Raw genomic sequence first — 16,978 nt, 5'->3', positions numbered from 1 at the left:
GCTTCATCGTGGAAAGCTTCGCGTATCATGTTAAAAGTGTCAGATGCCGATTTTTGCAAATGCACACAAAATTTAATCACGTAACGGCGTTCCAAGAACGCTTCCATTTCGAAGACTGGTCGCGCCTCATAGGCACGCCGATGAGCACTTGCATTTAGTCACGTGATACTCTGGCACATCAGCCCATATACACCATCTATCAACCTCTTTTGTTAATACAGACAGCAACATTTCTTTATTCCACAGAAATTAATATTGTGATGAGTGGTTTCACCACAGTAAAATTAGTCTTATTACTTATTGAACAGCCACGTATATACAAGTGCATGCAACTCAGCCGTATATCTAAAGCAATGAACTGAGATCTGATTAGATATGATGAAGTACAGCAGCATAACCTCCCTCTCTCTCTCGGTTGTGTTGATCAGATCTTGAATCATCAATATAGATGGGAAGGAAATCAGTTTTCTACTCTGCATGCATTAAATAACTGCATGTAGATGGATGATGGACACTTTCTTTCTTACTGGCACAGTGAGAGATTGCAGGATAATATCCAACATTTATCTTGTCAATTAGATGGAAGCAGCTAATGTTTAGTGTTTCTGCCTATTTTGTTACAGCAGTTATTCAATTTAGTGAAGGAATCCTTCTGACTTGCAATGAATTTATTTAAGAGTAGAGCATCATCTGGATAAAGTAGAACTGAGATTAACATCTCTAGGTTTGATATCAAGCCTAATGCCACTTTCATTTATAATGTGCACCATATAGATGGTGAATCACAATGGAGATAACATGGATCCTTGTCTCATACCTCAATTTTCATCAATATATCTTCCTGTCGAGGCATGGAAGGCACTGGGGAAGAGGGAATTGACCTCCTGTGGGACCTGTTCATGAAAGTTTGCCAACAGGAAAATACACCTGAGGAATGGAGGGAGAGTACTCTTGTCCCCATCTACAAGAGTAAAGGGGATGCACAAGACTGTAAAAATTACAGAGGAATAAAGTTGATGTCCCACACAATGAAAATCCTAGAAAGGGTTCTTGATGGAAGATTGAGGAAGGAGGTGGAGATTGCAAAGGAACAATTTGGCTTCATGCCTGGTAGATCAACAACAGATGCTATCTTTGGGTTATGGCAGATGATGGAAAAGTATCGAGAGAAACAAAGGGAGCTACATCTGGCATTTATTGATCTGGAGAAAGCATACGATAGAGTGCCAAGGCAAGAAGTCTGGAGGTGTCTGAGGGAGAAGAAGGTGCCAGAGAAATATGTCAGGTTGTTGCGGGAAATGTACAGAAATGTGAAGACAAGTGTTTGGACCTGTCTGGGACAGACAGAAAGTTATCAAGGGTCAGCATTAAGTCTGTTTCTATTTAATATTGTGATGGAGGTGGTAACAGAGGAGGTGAGAGAAGATGCGCCTTGGACAATGTTGTATGCAGATGACATCTTGCTGTGTGCAGATTCAAGAGAAGAAGATGGAGAAAAGTACTGGAAGAGAGAGAGAGGTATGAGACTGAGCAGAAGTAAGACAGAGTATATGTGTTGCACAGTGGGCAGGAGACAGATATGGAGCTGGAAGGAAATGTCATCAGGAAGGTGAGAGACTTTAGATACTTAGGTTCAATGGAGGAGCTGAGAAGGAAGTGGGATGCAGGATACAAGGAGGTTGGAGGAACTGGAGGGAGATGGCTGGAGTGTTATGCGATAAGAGGGTGCCGATCAATCTGAAAGGCAAAATCTATAAGACAGTAGTGAAGCCAGATATGACATATGCTATAGAAACTGTGGCCCTGAGGAAAAATAACATCAGCAGGATGGAAGTAGCAGAGATGAGAATGCTTAGGTGGATGTGCGGTGTGACCAGAAAGGATTGTCTGAGAAATGACTATGTCAGGGGAACAGTGAAAGTTACGAACTTAGGAGCGAAAATACAGGAGGCAAGGTTGAGATGGTTTGGTCATGTGATGAGGAAGGAAGACGAATATGTGGGAAGAAGGGTCATGCAGATGGATGTGCAAGGAAGGCGGAAGCGTGGGCGGCCAAAGAAGAGATGGAGGGAGCTGGTAGAAGAGGACTTGAGAATGAAGAACTTGGATGTGGTGATAGCCCAAGACAGGAAGGTGTGGAGGAGACTCATTATCAACAGTGACCCCACTTAAGTGGGAGAAGCTGCAGAAGAAGAAGAGATCTTCCTGTACATCGTTTAATTTTAAATGTTGATTCCAACTGAAATATAGACTATATAATTTTTGATATTGAGTCTCATCTTATATCAAATAGTGTAAGCAAACATCAAAATGGGGAATTGAAATAATGAGACTTATTTGTACGTATGGTCTCACACCAGGTTTGAAGCCATCATAAAACTTAAATACAGATCCTTGCTATTGTGATTTCTCAACTCTGTCTTAAATTTAAATCTGATCCTGATAATCTTTATTTAGCATGAAACTGGCACATTCATCTCCAAATTTTCTTTCCTTCTTTTGAAGTACACTTGCATAAATCTTAATTAACTATGCTACTAGCCAAAACATCTGTAGACGTCAAGGTTATCATCATGGATGCGAAGTGCATATTAAAATTGTAATTACATTGAAATACATGATGGATACAAAATGTATGAGGATGCGAATTTGATCCATAATGGCTGGTAAAGTGGTTAAAACATTCATTAGGCACAGTCCTGTGTAATAAAAATAAAATTGAATTCAAGATTCTCTGAATCTCGCATTTCAGTTTCATTTCCTCTTTATAGATGGCTACTATTCACAGTTCTACTCCAATAATCTGGAATTACATTCTCTCAATAGGCTTTCTGAATTATGCAGTACAGCCACTGGAAAACGTTTTGGGCATTTCTATTTGAATATCACCTCCTTGTGTTTCCTTTCTGCATTTCAAGTTTATGATGACTTCAAACCTGGTGTGGGACCATAGGTACAAACAAGTCTCATTATTTTTCCTCATTTTGATGTTTGCTTACACTGCTCTATTTGGTCTACTGTCTGCCATTCAAGTAGGTTATCATCATGTTTTGTGTTGAATACTATAGCTACTCCTTCCTTTCCCTGCTCACTACTGGTTAAATAATAACATTCTGTGTTTAGAATACATTATTATAGTTATTTCAAGAATCTCATCAAATTATGTTGATGCGATTATCCTGAATTCTGTTGATTTTGAGTTCCAGTAGCTTTTTACAGTTTACCTTGAATTTCTGATGACAACAGAGAGGGCCTTGTTGAACTGGACAACATTTCAGCAAGCATGAGATTTCATGTTGTACCATCATTTTATTTTAAGCCAATACTGAATGCAATTTGGTTAGCTAAATCCCAAACTAACAGCCCATTTTCATTTGTTCAGTATTCAAATAGATACCTACTAATGGGGGTGCAGCATAAGGTGAGAATTGGATATTTGGTTAGAAGCCCTGGTCAGTTTTCCTCATTCCTTAAAAAGCCACTGGAGGTCTCCTACCATTTATCTTAACCCCAAAAGTGCTTAAGGGTCAAAGCTGTATAACTGAGAGGAGACCTCCACATAGCCTTTAAAGGAATGTGGAGAACCAACCAGGGCTTCTCCTAATGTCCAATCCTCACCTTCTCGTGGTGCACCCTGTTGGGTATCTACTTGGATACTGAACGAACGAGGATGGGCTGGCAATTTGGGATTTAGCCGACCAAATTGTATTCTTATTGGTTAAACCAAAATAAAAAATGATGGTACAACATGACAAAATTTCATGCTGGCTGGAGCATCGCCCCCTTTGTTTTCGCCAGGGAACCAGGGCGAACAGCGAAAAGTCAGCTACTGGAACAAATCTGAAAACAAACCCCAACTCAACATCACCAGAGTTAAAGATCGGTACTATCAACGTAAGAAGCCTGAATGGCAAAGAAATGGAGCTAGCTGAGGAATTAGATAAGTACCAGATCGACATAATAGGAGTGACTGAAACAAAAAAAGACCAAAACTGGTGAGATCTTTCTGAGCAATAAATACAAAATGTTATATTCAGGCAATGACAATCAAGGAAAAGAAGGAGTAGCCATAGTATTCAACACAAAATACGAGGCTAATCTTCTTGAATGGCAGTCAGTCTCAAGTAGAGTAATGTGGGCAAATATGAGAATGGGGAACTGGACAATGAGACTTATTTGTGCCTATGGTCCCACAGAAGGTTCTACTAAGGTAGAAGTGGAGGAATTTTTTGATGCTTTAGAAAAAGCAACTGACAGAATGAAAAAGGAAAAGTTGGTTCTTGTTGGGGATCTAAATAGCAGAGTAGGAAATGACTGTGAGACATGCAAAAATATTTTGGGAAAATTTGGAGAAAAGAGCACAGTTAATAATAATGGCAAATATCTGTTGGATTTCTGCTCAGGACATGGACTGGTTATTACTAACACCATGTTCCAACATAAAAATGTGCACAAATTCACATGGAGAGAAGAGGCTAGGAATAAGAAAAGTCTCATTGACTATGTTATTGTTGATAGTGATGTTTTCTCCCTGGTGCAGGACACCAGAGTGTACAGAGGATTTGAAATTGGAAGTGATCACTATTTAGTCTTGAGCAGGATAAAATTGAATTTCATATTGAAAAGAATAACATGTAAGAAAGTTTTAAAGCGAATAAAAGTTGAGCAGCTCTCAGATGTGATCTGTAGACTAAAATACAGAAAGATTATTGAAAAAAAAATGAAAGAGTTTGAGAACAGGAATCAAACCTTGGAGATTCAGTGGCAAACTCTGAAGAAAACATTGATTGATTCTGCCAGAGAGGCATGCGGTGAGGTTGTCTGCAAGGATAAAAAAATCAGAACTCCCTGGTGGACACAGGAAGTTAAAGAGACAGTGAAGGAAAAGAAGAAAGCATATCAAAAGTTCCTGTCAAATAAGTCAGCTTGTGCTCTTAGAGAATAGACAAATGCAAGAATGCTAAACACTGTGTAAAACTAGCTAAACAAAAGTCATGGGAGGACTTTGGCAAGAATATAGAAAATAAATATCAAGAAGGTGGCAAAATATTCTGGAGGTTGTTGAAGAAGCTTAGGAATGGAGGAAAGAGTGCTGTAAAAAGAGATAGAGATGATCAAGGTGACATGAAAACAGGAGAAAAAGATATCCTTGAAGTATGGAGTAATTACTTTGAAAAACTGCTAAATGAAACAAGCAGTGATGACAGCACAGTGGTAAAAAGCACTGACCAGGCATGCAGTCAGGAATACATATCCATACTTGAAGTAGAAAAAGCCATCAAAGGCTTGAAATGTGGAAAGGCAGCAGGAGTAGATGATATTCGACCAGAAATGCTGAAGTATGGTGGTATAAAAGTCTTACAGTGGCTGCACTGCATAGTTCAGAAAGCCTGGACAGAGGGACGAATTCCTGATGATTGGAGTAGAGCTCTCATAGTACCCATATATAAAAAAGGGAAATAAAACTGAATGTGAGAATTACAGAGGTATTTCCCTACTGAGTGTTCCTGGCAAGATCTATGCAAGTATACTTGAGAAAAGGTTGAGAAGAATTGTGGAAGAAAAGCTTGGTGAAGAACAAGCTGGATTCAGGCCAAATAGAGGCTGTCAGGATCAGATCTTCACTTTGCGACAAATAGTCGAGAAAGCATGGGAATATAACAAAGATCTGTATTTAAGTTTTGTAGATTTGGAAAAGGCATATGAAAAGGTGTCAAGAGAGAAGCTATTCAATACGCTGCAGTTATATGGTGTCAATGGGGCATTATATCAAGCAATACTTAGTGTTTATTTGAGCTGTAAGTCAGCAGTTAGAATTGAAGGAAGTACAAGAAGATGGTTTAATGTTAAATCTGGTGTGAGACAAGGATGTACATTATCCCCTCTGTTATTCATTATCTATATGGATCACATTATGAAGGAAAGTGGTATTAAACATGATATCAAAATTGGAGATGTTAATGTCAGCTCTTTGCTTCATGCGGACGACGTTATACTTCTAAATAAATCCGCTACAAGTCTGCAAGATTCTCTGACTAAATTCAATTGCTGTTGTAATAGATATGGTATGAAGGTCAGCAATAAAAAAACAAAGACAATGAAAATAGGCAGAATCATTGAAAATGTCAACTGTGTTGTGAATGGAGAACCTGTGGAACAAGTAAAGCATTTCAGCTACTTAGGCACGATTTTTAGTGAAGATGGTAAATTAAATATGGAAATAGACAACAGAATCAGCAAAGCTGGTATGGTGGGAAATCAATTGAATAAATTCATATGGAATAAGAGAGAAATTAGTCGGAACACTAAATTAGCTGTATACAAGACAGTGTTCAAACCAGTTTTAACTTATGGATCTGAGAGCTGGGTCAGAAGTAAAAAAGTTTGACCAAAGACTAGAGACCGCAGATATGAGAGTCCTGAGAAAGATTAGAGGCGTGAACAGATGGCATCAATGGCAATATCATATTAAAAACGAGGATATTAGGAAAGAACTTGACATTGTCAGCATCCAGGAATGCGTTAGCAGAGCTAATCTGAGGTGGTATGGTCACTTAAATAGAATGGGCGAAGAAAGATTAGCAAAACAAGTGTTCTCTGCCAGGTTGGCAGGAAAACGCCCCAGAGGAAGACCAAGATATAGGTGGATTGATACGGTACAAAGTGCCTTAGACGATAGAAATATAAGATCTGATAATGTTGGAGTCTTGATAAGTAACAGACTGATTTGGAGGAAAATTGTAGATAGGAAGTTAGTAATGATGTAATTTTTTCATGTAGTACTATCATATCCTGTACACCCCTTGAGGGTACATGGCAGGAATTTGATGATGATGAACCCCCAAAGTAATCCCACCCATAAAAGGTTATAAATCTCTATCACATTTGTATTGTGGGCTAAAGATTAGATAATCTAAGAACTCTGTGGTATTTTTTTCAATCTAAAATAAGGCCTTGAATTTGCAAAAAAGTCTATCCTGGACACAAAGTTGTTAAATATTTGCAGTATCTCTCTCTTCTATTTCATTAGCTGTAATGCAGAGACAAAAACTAGCTGGAACTGTGAAAATTTCTGAAGACACTATGGATGGAGTTTTGGAAACCAACAATATTACTACTTGACTATATTCTTACAGGCCTGCTAAGTTATATTTATATAAGTGATGTATGTTATATACTTAGCATTAACAAACAATTAAAACCGGAGCATCTTTCATAGAAGTATGTTTTACACACACACACACATTTTGATTGCTTTAAAGACTTTTAGCAATACAGAATACTTCATTTTTAAAATGATTTTTTGAAATCATTTCTTTGCTTACCTTGACATTCTCTTGAACAGTAATAACGAGGATAAGGAAAGTTTTCAACTTTGCACCTGTAAATATATATCATCAAAACCTTTTATTAAAAAAATAAAAAAAAAATTCTCACTATTTCATGAAGTATACAAAACAGCACCAGTGTAATTTTTATATGAAAACTAAAAATGATATATAACAACCCAACTGGCCTTGACATATTTACATGTCAATAATTACATGGATGCAAATGTCCATTGAGGTTAATAATAACATTTGGATACTACAAATAAGATGTATATGAAGCTTATTGGTATATTTTATCAGTGTGGCTGTTTGGGTGAATAAAAGATATTACATTAAAAGGAATTTTCTAATACTACTTTTCAAAACAACATTTTAGATAAGCAAAGAAGTTTGAATGAGGAACTTACCTTGAACATTTTTTGAAAGTTTTTGGAATAGATTCAACACTTGAACAGTATGCACAAATATGGAGTTTCACTGATAGAGAGGATTTAATTTCAGCTAGATGAATAGAAAGAAATCGTGCTGTCTAATAAACTTTCATTATACACTGAAATTCTAGTTATTTAACATTCCAAAAGGAATGAAAAATAATGAGATAAACACATTATTATAATAATGTATGCACACTGCAAATTTATTTTGCTTAATGTCACATGTTATAAATCTACACTGTAGTAATACTTTAACTTAATATGATGATCTGTCTAGTTGTGATTAAAGTTCCACAAACCTACAAATATTGGCAATTACTTGCATTTTTCTACTTATCTCTCTTGCTGTATAAAAAATCTGTCATTCTACCAATTTATTAGGAAGGGAAATATGAAGGATTGCAAGTACTATACAATTATTAGTTTAATCTCTCATGCAAGCAAGATTTTATTGAAGATCATGCTAAATAGGGTTGAGGCAGAGATGCCTGAGGAACAAGCAGGTTTTAGGAAAAGTAAGGGCAGCAGAGATCCTTTGCCTTAAACAGATCATAGAAAAGTATAAAGAATTTAGACTCCCTGTGGTAACATGTTTCTTAGCCTACTCTAAAGCTTTTTGACTGTGTTCAGCATGTGAAACTGTGGGAAATAATGATAAAAATGGGTTTTCCTCAATACACTATTAGGTTGATAGCTAACTTGTACAGGGAGCAAGAGGCCACAATAAGAACAGGTGTTGGATTAACTGATTGGCTTCAGGCTGGAAAGGGATTTAGGCAAGGATGTTTACTTTCTCCTCATTTGTTTAGTATCTATGCTGAGGCATTGCATAAGCTCAAGAAAGGAGAAAGTTTACAGATTGATCTGTAATCTGAGGTATGCTAATGATACTGTACTCCTCTATAATGACAAGGAAGAACTAGGACAAATTTTTGATAAAGTTCATGAGATTAGTAATAACAGAGGACTTCAGCTCAATACTAGCAAGACAAAGATTGTGTTTCTCAAAGAAAATATAAACAAGCGTACTTTAATGGAGAAAGAATTGAGGAAGTCAGTAAGTTTGAGTATACCTGGGATCCATTATTAATGTGAAGAATTGCTGTTGAGCAGACATCAGAAGAAGATTAGGAATGGCTAAAACAAGTCAGAAACTTGTCTAAAATAAAAAAGGATGGATAATCTCCATGGAAACAAAGTTGAGGATTTTTGAAGCAGTTGTTTTTCCAACAACGACTTATGGATGTGAGACTTGGAACCTAAAGAAGTCAGATAAGAAAAGGATAGCTGCTTTTGAGATGTGGTGTAAGAAAAGATCAATAGAACTTTAACGCATCACCTTAAGGATATTGATATAAGAAAGTTAAAATATTTTGGACACGATAAAAGATGGAAGGTGGACTTCTCAGAGAACAGTAATAGAAGGTAAAGTTCCTGGAAAAAAGAAGAAGGGACAGGCCATCAATGAGATGATGGATGTGTGTGTGGAGTGACTGAAGATCAGGCACTCCACACACAGAAAAGCATACAACAGGACTACATGTCAAGGTCTGGTGTGGCACATCATCGAGCATTGGAGTGACCATATGGCATCTGTGGATGTCCAATAAACAGATGATGGTGATATAAATGCTCTTCGTTTACATCTGCCTTGAACCAAGAAATCACACACATCCAAGATATCTTTTATTTTGGCAGTATTTCCAAACAAACAAAGACTATGCCATCCATTCTGCTCAAAATTGCGTTCTCCTTCTTACAAGAAAATACAAAAACATGTGAAATCCTAAAATCTTCACTACTAGTAATACACTACAAAACTTAATAACGCATCAAAGTACAATAGTCCCCTCTGACATACTATTACAGCATAATGTCATACAAAAATTTCACTGTTAATTTGTGTTGTAACACTTCTTACATTAGATACACTATTTGTTCTTTAAAATCATACTTAAAGGAATATTACTGTGATGGCCCAGACCATTTATGTTCAATGGCCGAGACAAAAAAAAACCTTCCAATGAAATATCATCATATGCTTTACATTTGCAGCACACCCTTGAAATTGAGAGGGCTGCCATTTCGAAGAAAACAAGCAAATTACACTGCTCTGAATGTATCAGAATAAGAACAAACCAATACATTCTAAACACAAAAAGACCCAATCTAATCTTGCCGCATGCCAATAGTTAACAGTTTTTGTTATCTGATGACAATTTCACTGAAACAGCCAGCACACTGTTATGCTGCTGGGTATCACTAGACTTGTTTTTTAATCTTTTTATTCTTTTCATGTTTCAATCTTTCCATTTCACGTATCTACCAGTTCTTGGCACCAATGTTAAAATCAGTACTGTTTGGCATCATCATTACTACCAAAATTCAGGTATATTCATTCATTTTCATTAATATAAACATTTCCAATTAGTAATTATTGTACTGTATTAGTATAATTAAAAAAAATAAGCTATTATCATAGACCCTAAGACTAGATATAGAAGGTCAGTGCCATTTCATTTAACAAACCTTATTATTTTCTAATTTATTGTTATTACATAACACCTCCAGGGAGTCCAAACACTCATAGAGGGAGGGCATCTACTCTACAACTCTCTGTCTCCACCAACTGCAACTGCCTTCATCATCTACACCAATGCCATCTACCGATGACTACCACCACCACTAGTATTTTCACAAACATCCATACTCATGGCAGGATTTGAACCACACCCTTTTAGCTGGAGTGCAGATATGCTAACCACTCATCCAACCAGGCCATCAATTTGTGAAGCAATATGAAATAATTTTCAGAAATACATAATTTATATTAAATTTCACTTTATATATATCCGTGGTGTCATGTGTCCATTTAGGTTCAGTGTGCTGTTGTGTGGCTTATGCGACCTGCACTACAAAATTCACTTCAATTTGACCATATGATTGCATTTTTATCGATGTATGAAAGTTTTAAGAGCAGATAGCGCATCGGCGCTCATCTTAACCGATCCAATTCAATAAATTGTATACTTTTAATACTTTATTAATTGTAAACATATAAAACTGGGTTTAATTGGTCGTAGATATGTACAGAGATATAGCTTACTAGTTTTGCCGACTTTACCGTTGGCTTTGTCTGGGCACACAAAAACCCAGTTTTATATGTTTACTTGTATAATATTCAGTGGTCGAAAATAACATTATCATAACTGTAACCAAATCTGTGAATGACAATGTGCTTGTTTTAAGACATATTAGAAAACAATAATGAAGGAGAATGCTATATTTGGTTGGAATATTTAAATTGCTCATCATAATCTTTCTATCTTGTATTAAGCCTCGGGGCATGTTACAGTCTCATTCTATCTTTTATATTGTCTTCCCCATAGGTTTGTATTCAAGGATTCGTTTGGTGATTCTATTATTGTCCATTCTTTCAAAGTGCTGTTTCTATTTCCATCTATAGTTGTGGATATATTCTATTATTGAGTGTTCATCTTTATTTCTTTTATGATCTAACAAGGTGTATCCTGTGGTTCTCCTGATAAATCTCATTTCTGCTGCAGTTATTCTTCTCTCATCTCCTTTTCTGATTGTCCATGCCTCACTTCCATAAGTCAGTTCACAATGAACTCAGGCTATTTCGTTTGGCAGGGAAAATTCTACAAACAAATAGAGGGGACAGCCATGGGTTCACCACTCTCCCCACCCTTGGCCAATTTCTTTATGGAGAACTTTGAAGAAAAAGCCTTAGCCTCTGCCCCACAAAAACCAACCATATGGCTTTGCTACGTTGATGATGTGTTCGCTATTTGGCCACATGGCTCTGATACACTCCTCTCCTTCTTAACACACTTAAACAACCAACACCCCAGAATCAAGTTCACCCTGGAAAAAGAGGAAAACAACAGCCTCCGTTTCCTAGACACACTAGTCACCCGCCAGCCTGATGGAACCTTGGTTTTATCAGTTTATAGAAAACCCACCCATACAGGCAGGTACATTCACCAACAATCCCCCCCCCCCACAACAATATGGAGTGGTGAAAACACTATACAACAGGGCTAAATTAATCTGTTCTAACGACACGGCCCTAAACACTGAACTAAATCACATCCTCAACACTTTCTCAGCCAATGGCTACCCCACCCCAAAATATTGAAACCTACAACCCCCCCCCCCTTCCACAACAAGGATTACTCTAAATCCATCAACATTCCCTACATTCGAGGTACCTCGGAAAAAATTACTAGAATCTTAAAAAAACATGACGACCTCCTGTTACAGACCATACAGAAAATTGGCATCCCTTATCTGTTCCACTAAAGACCAACCACTTCCCCTAGACCTACCTGGTGTATACCAGGTCCCTTGCAGCTGTAAACTGTCTTACTTTGGCCAAACAGGCAGGACAGCGAATATCAGAATTTCGGAACACAAGGACTACATCTGTTTTCACAAGTACAGCCATTCTGGTCTTGCAGACCATGCTCTGGATACACGCCACAGAATATAGCGGAAGAAAGCTACAGTAATACACCGTAGCAAATACAAATTTGAAAGACTATTTATGGAATCAGCCCCAGCCCTAGGAAACTCTCCAAACCTCAACAAATTTGGTTGTATGAGACTGCCCCAAATTTAGGAGGCTTACATCAGCAGACCTTCAGCCCAACAGCCAAGAACACCTACTTAACCTGCTAGAGGGCACCATCAGGACTTTCAGGAGAACAATAGCTTCATCACTTCATTCTCAGTTACTGTGTTGTAGTGCCTACAAGCACGTGCCTTTTATTAAGTTCCTTTTGAAGATGGCAATGTGACATTGCCAAAATATCGGAAATATTTATTAAAGTGTAATTTAATTTATATTCGTATCTATGTTGTCAATTCCTTAAGTGATTTAATAATGCATAACCAACGTATAAGCCTGTCTACAAGAATTAGCATTATAAGTATAACCTCTTTATTTCTGCACATCAGTGTCCTCTGCATTATTGTAATTAACCCATGTGATGACCTAACAACTTATGCAATCTGGCCCCCTGAATTTTCCCACCAATTGTATACATTGCATCCCATTGTTGCTCACCAAATCTTAAAAAGCTTTGGTGAAAACCTTATACTGTGCAGCACCGAACCAACAGTTCCACTTACCTTCCCATTCACATAATCTCTTCAAGTCCTCCAGTAAGGCCATAACATCTGCTTGACTCTGCATTGCTAACCCCAATTTTGCATCGCAAATCTGCAAACAGCTGCATATCACCAGTTAAACACATTCCCAATATCATTAATATTACAAACTGAACAACAATGGCTACCATACAGATCCCTGCAGCACAATTTTTAAGTTAATTATTATTCCTAGATGTCCATTTCTTTAATTAATCAGAAAGACAATAAGCACCAAATATCCATATTAGGAGAGCAATGAAGGCTTTGAAAGAAACTACAAAAAATTTTGAACTCAATTCAATTATAACATCAAAGTATGTTTAGCATACCAATACAAATTTTCAATGCCAGTTTCACATTAAGCAGTAAAACATTTAATACAAAAATAAATTTACAAAAAAAAAAAAAAAAATCAGATTTTTTAAAACAGTGACAATTATTACATTTTTTGGGGCTACTCAGTGTTTTTCCACTATTATGTAGGCATTTCTGGGAGTTCTTGTTATCACCTTGCAGTTCTTTACCTATTTCTAACATCATCATGAATTCATCAAGTCCAATGCCACCTGAAACATTAAATTCTAGTATGAATATAGTTATTCTTAAATATACATGTCTGTATTAACTTTAGACGAGTATTTTTGTTATGAACATTCAAAGGGTTTACTTTATGTAGTAGGTAAAACAGTAAGAACTTTAACACCAATATTTCACCCTCAGTTTATAAAGCATATCATATTAAAATTTTATTTATTGCACAAATAGTTTGTCTTAGATATGGCAAGATATCATCATCGTAAGTGAAGAACAACAGTAATGAAATTTTAACAAAAGAAACAGCAGAGCACATGCAGTTGCTTGTTAGGTGGGATTAAAAACACTACCGAGCTTAAAAATATTTTAAAAATATAAATTAAAAAAATAATTTAATGCAGTTGAGAATAACAAGTTCTCAAACTTTAAGGAGTCATTATGATTAAGGTTAGTTGATGAAGTAGGACTTTCCCTGAATAAAGTTTGATATTTATATGCATATCTATGTAAAAGTTGGGTATTATTCCATTATATCTTGTGGCCAATATTGCTAATTCCCTGTTATTCTAGGCCAGATTTATGAGGTTTGATGAGCTGGATATGATCTTGATGTTTAGAAATATGTTTTATAACTGATCTTGTTTGACCATAATAAGACAAGTTGCATGAACATGGAACTTCATACAATCAAATAGCATCACTGGTGAAAATCTGTTCTTTGGAGAAGGTGTTGAATTTTGAATGAAAATATTTTTACTAAGAAATATCTCATTCACAATTTAACAAGAAAAAAAAAAAAAACTAAAAGGGGAAATGCTTGAAAATAAGTGAAGATACTAATTTTGTTTAAAGAATTATACTAATACAAACTTTGTAATATTAATTAAAGGTGAAAGATGTCAATTTTTTGTAAAAAGATTATAATGTAAGAAGTTTCTCTATAAGATATATGTTAGAGCATAATAACGAAGGATCAAAGTCCATTAACGACAACTTCGGATAAATTGTATAGCCGACGGCAAATTGCTTATGTGCGAACGGCACGCGCAGTGTTTTTTCCGGGAAGACGCGGCACACGTACGAAGTATTCCAGGAAGACAGATATGAAAATAGGAGCCGGGCACAAAAGGAAAGTGTCGGGCAGAAAGGTTTGGTAGTGAAGTGGTCGCTAGAGATACGAGGTATAAAATGGGTTTTAGGTGCTTATTCACAATCATCACAGATCTTTTCCAGCATTTCTGCTAAGATATCCCTACCAATTATATCCTCTGCATCCCATTCCTGCTTCCTAAATTTAAAAACCTTACATTATGCAAAAGTGAACTGCCAACTCACCCACTCAACCAATCTATTCAAGTCTTCTTGCAAAGACACAACGTCAACTCTACAATCCATATCACCATTCAAACTTTTTGCAATTCATTAACATATTAAGTTAAACAGCGATGGCTCCAAAACAGATACTTGAGGAACTGTCTCCTCTTCCAGGATGTTGCCTCTTCATATAAAACTTGCTGATACCTATCAAACCAATCTCCAATATCTACTCCAGTTTAATTACCAACCTGTCATGCAGCAATCTAGCAAAGGCCTTTTCAAAACTGAAATATAAAGTATACCATTGTGTATGCATTTTCCTTGACTAATGCATATGTTATTTTGCTATAATAAGTAAGTAGATGTTTGAAAGTTTTTTTAACTTGGTTATATTATAAATTAAAGATGCCAAGAAATTATATTCTTGGTCATATCTTTTATCCAAGTGTAAGTAACTTCACAACTAGGCTACTTGTATATTACATGCTAATGACGTCACATCAATTGCTTAGTATCCCATACTGCAAGGTACATATCCTTACTGACATGTATAATGCTATGCAATATGGGAAGGGCCTGTCCCCAGACCGGTTTTGATGTTTATTGAGGTCTCATTAGTGGGAGCCACACCAGAAGTGATAACAAGGTTGAAGTAATACAGGAGTCATATTTCCATATACAAGTAGTCAAAAGGTGTCAAGCCTTATTACTAAAAATACTCTGAATTAGAGATAGATGTTTGAAAGTTTTTTAACTTGGTTATATTATAAATTACTACAAATACTATACAAGTAGCCCAGTCGTGAAGTTATTTCATGTGCAAAATTTGTTTTGCTTATACTTCAATAAAGGATTAAATGAGGAATATAATTTCTTGGTATCTTGAATTTATAAGTAAGTAAGTAGATTTCTAAAAGATGATCTTCCTCTAACAAACCCATGCTGTTTATCAAAGAAAATGTTGCTGTTGTCAACCCAATTCTGAATTTTATCCTCACTAACCTCCACAACACTTTATCCACAACTCCAGACACAGACCAGTCTATAACTTGAAGCCTCGGTCTTATCATCTTTCTTATGAAGGAGAACAAATCTGCTCTCTTTCCACTCCTTTGGAAGTTAGACTGATCTAAAACCAGTGTTGTTAACAATCTAGGGCTTGATATTATATCACTGCATGTTTTGAGGAGACGTTCCAGTGGGGAGCTGAGCTGACTTGATTAACATCGAGTCAACTCAATTTCCATATCACCTGCTCAATCACCATCAGTCTCTCATCCACTCTTCCCACGGCACTCAAGTTCTGCATGATATCACATTCATGAGGATGACATACCTTTATGAAATGCTCATTCAATATTTTAATTATATCCTCTATCACTGTACCATTATCACCAAACAATGTATTTTTTCCATAATCATCCTTTCTTCTACAGACCATATCAAATGAACTCCCAGGGATTACCCCCCCCTTCCATTAACTAACTACTGTACATTATACGCTTTGGCAAGCCTTACCAAACAAAACACCTTCCCCATCAGCTCTACGTACTTCTCATGCAACTGATTATTACCACTCATCTTGTGCTACCTCCATAATTCCTCCTGCTTCTTTCCAGACTACACAATTCATTTCTTCATATATCAATTTCACATATATGTTATTCAATCCCCTAACTCTTGAATACATTCACACATTGCCTCTGTAAGATAGTTTTTGAGTAGGGACCAAGCAGCAGCAATCTCCTTTCTATTCAATTCTTCATTCCATGGTATAGCTATGGAGTGAAAAACTTAACCTGTTGTCTGGGCTTTTCGCAATCACTAGTCTTGGTCTTGTAGTTCCACATACAGTGGTGTCCAAAACCTAAGGATGAACACTAATTATGAAGATAACTACAAATTCAGGTTGTGGCAATTATCAGTTAATTCCTTAACTGACAATTTCAAGTAGGAAGTGGGTGCACTTTCAAAATTTCAAATCATGCAAAAAAGGGATCACATGGTAGCACTTAACAGGATAAATGACAAAAGGCTGCATTAAGCAAAGTGTATTTGAAGGAAGCTCTTTTCATGAAGAAATAAAGTTGTGAACTTGGATGTCTTGTAATGTCTCAAAGACATCATCTAGATGATTTCACATGGGGACAAATTATTGGAAAGCTTGAAGAGGGCCACAGAATT

The 16,978-nt window shown here is 36.5% G+C and overlaps 1 protein-coding gene across 1 annotated transcript in view; it reads right to left on the bottom strand.

The window, feature by feature from the left end:
* Positions 1–16,978, bottom strand: part of LOC150101976 (uncharacterized) — a 283,338-nt gene that overhangs the window by 15,401 nt on the left and 250,959 nt on the right. Inside the window, exons 12-14 of the mRNA XM_090400543.1 lie at positions 13,387–13,509; positions 7,739–7,832; positions 7,326–7,381 (exon numbers count right to left, since the gene is read on the bottom strand). Coding sequence (XP_090256669.1) covers positions 7,326–7,381; positions 7,739–7,832; positions 13,387–13,509 — 273 coding nt within the window. The remainder of the gene's footprint in view (positions 1–7,325; positions 7,382–7,738; positions 7,833–13,386; positions 13,510–16,978) is intronic.

This window comes from Typopeltis vanoorti, chromosome 11 (genome assembly GCF_054136105.1).
Source record: "Typopeltis vanoorti isolate ZY-2024b chromosome 11, IOZ_Tvanoo_1.0, whole genome shotgun sequence".
NCBI lineage: Eukaryota > Metazoa > Arthropoda > Arachnida > Uropygi > Thelyphonidae > Typopeltis > Typopeltis vanoorti.
This window is presented reverse-complemented; position numbering and strand designations above follow the sequence as displayed.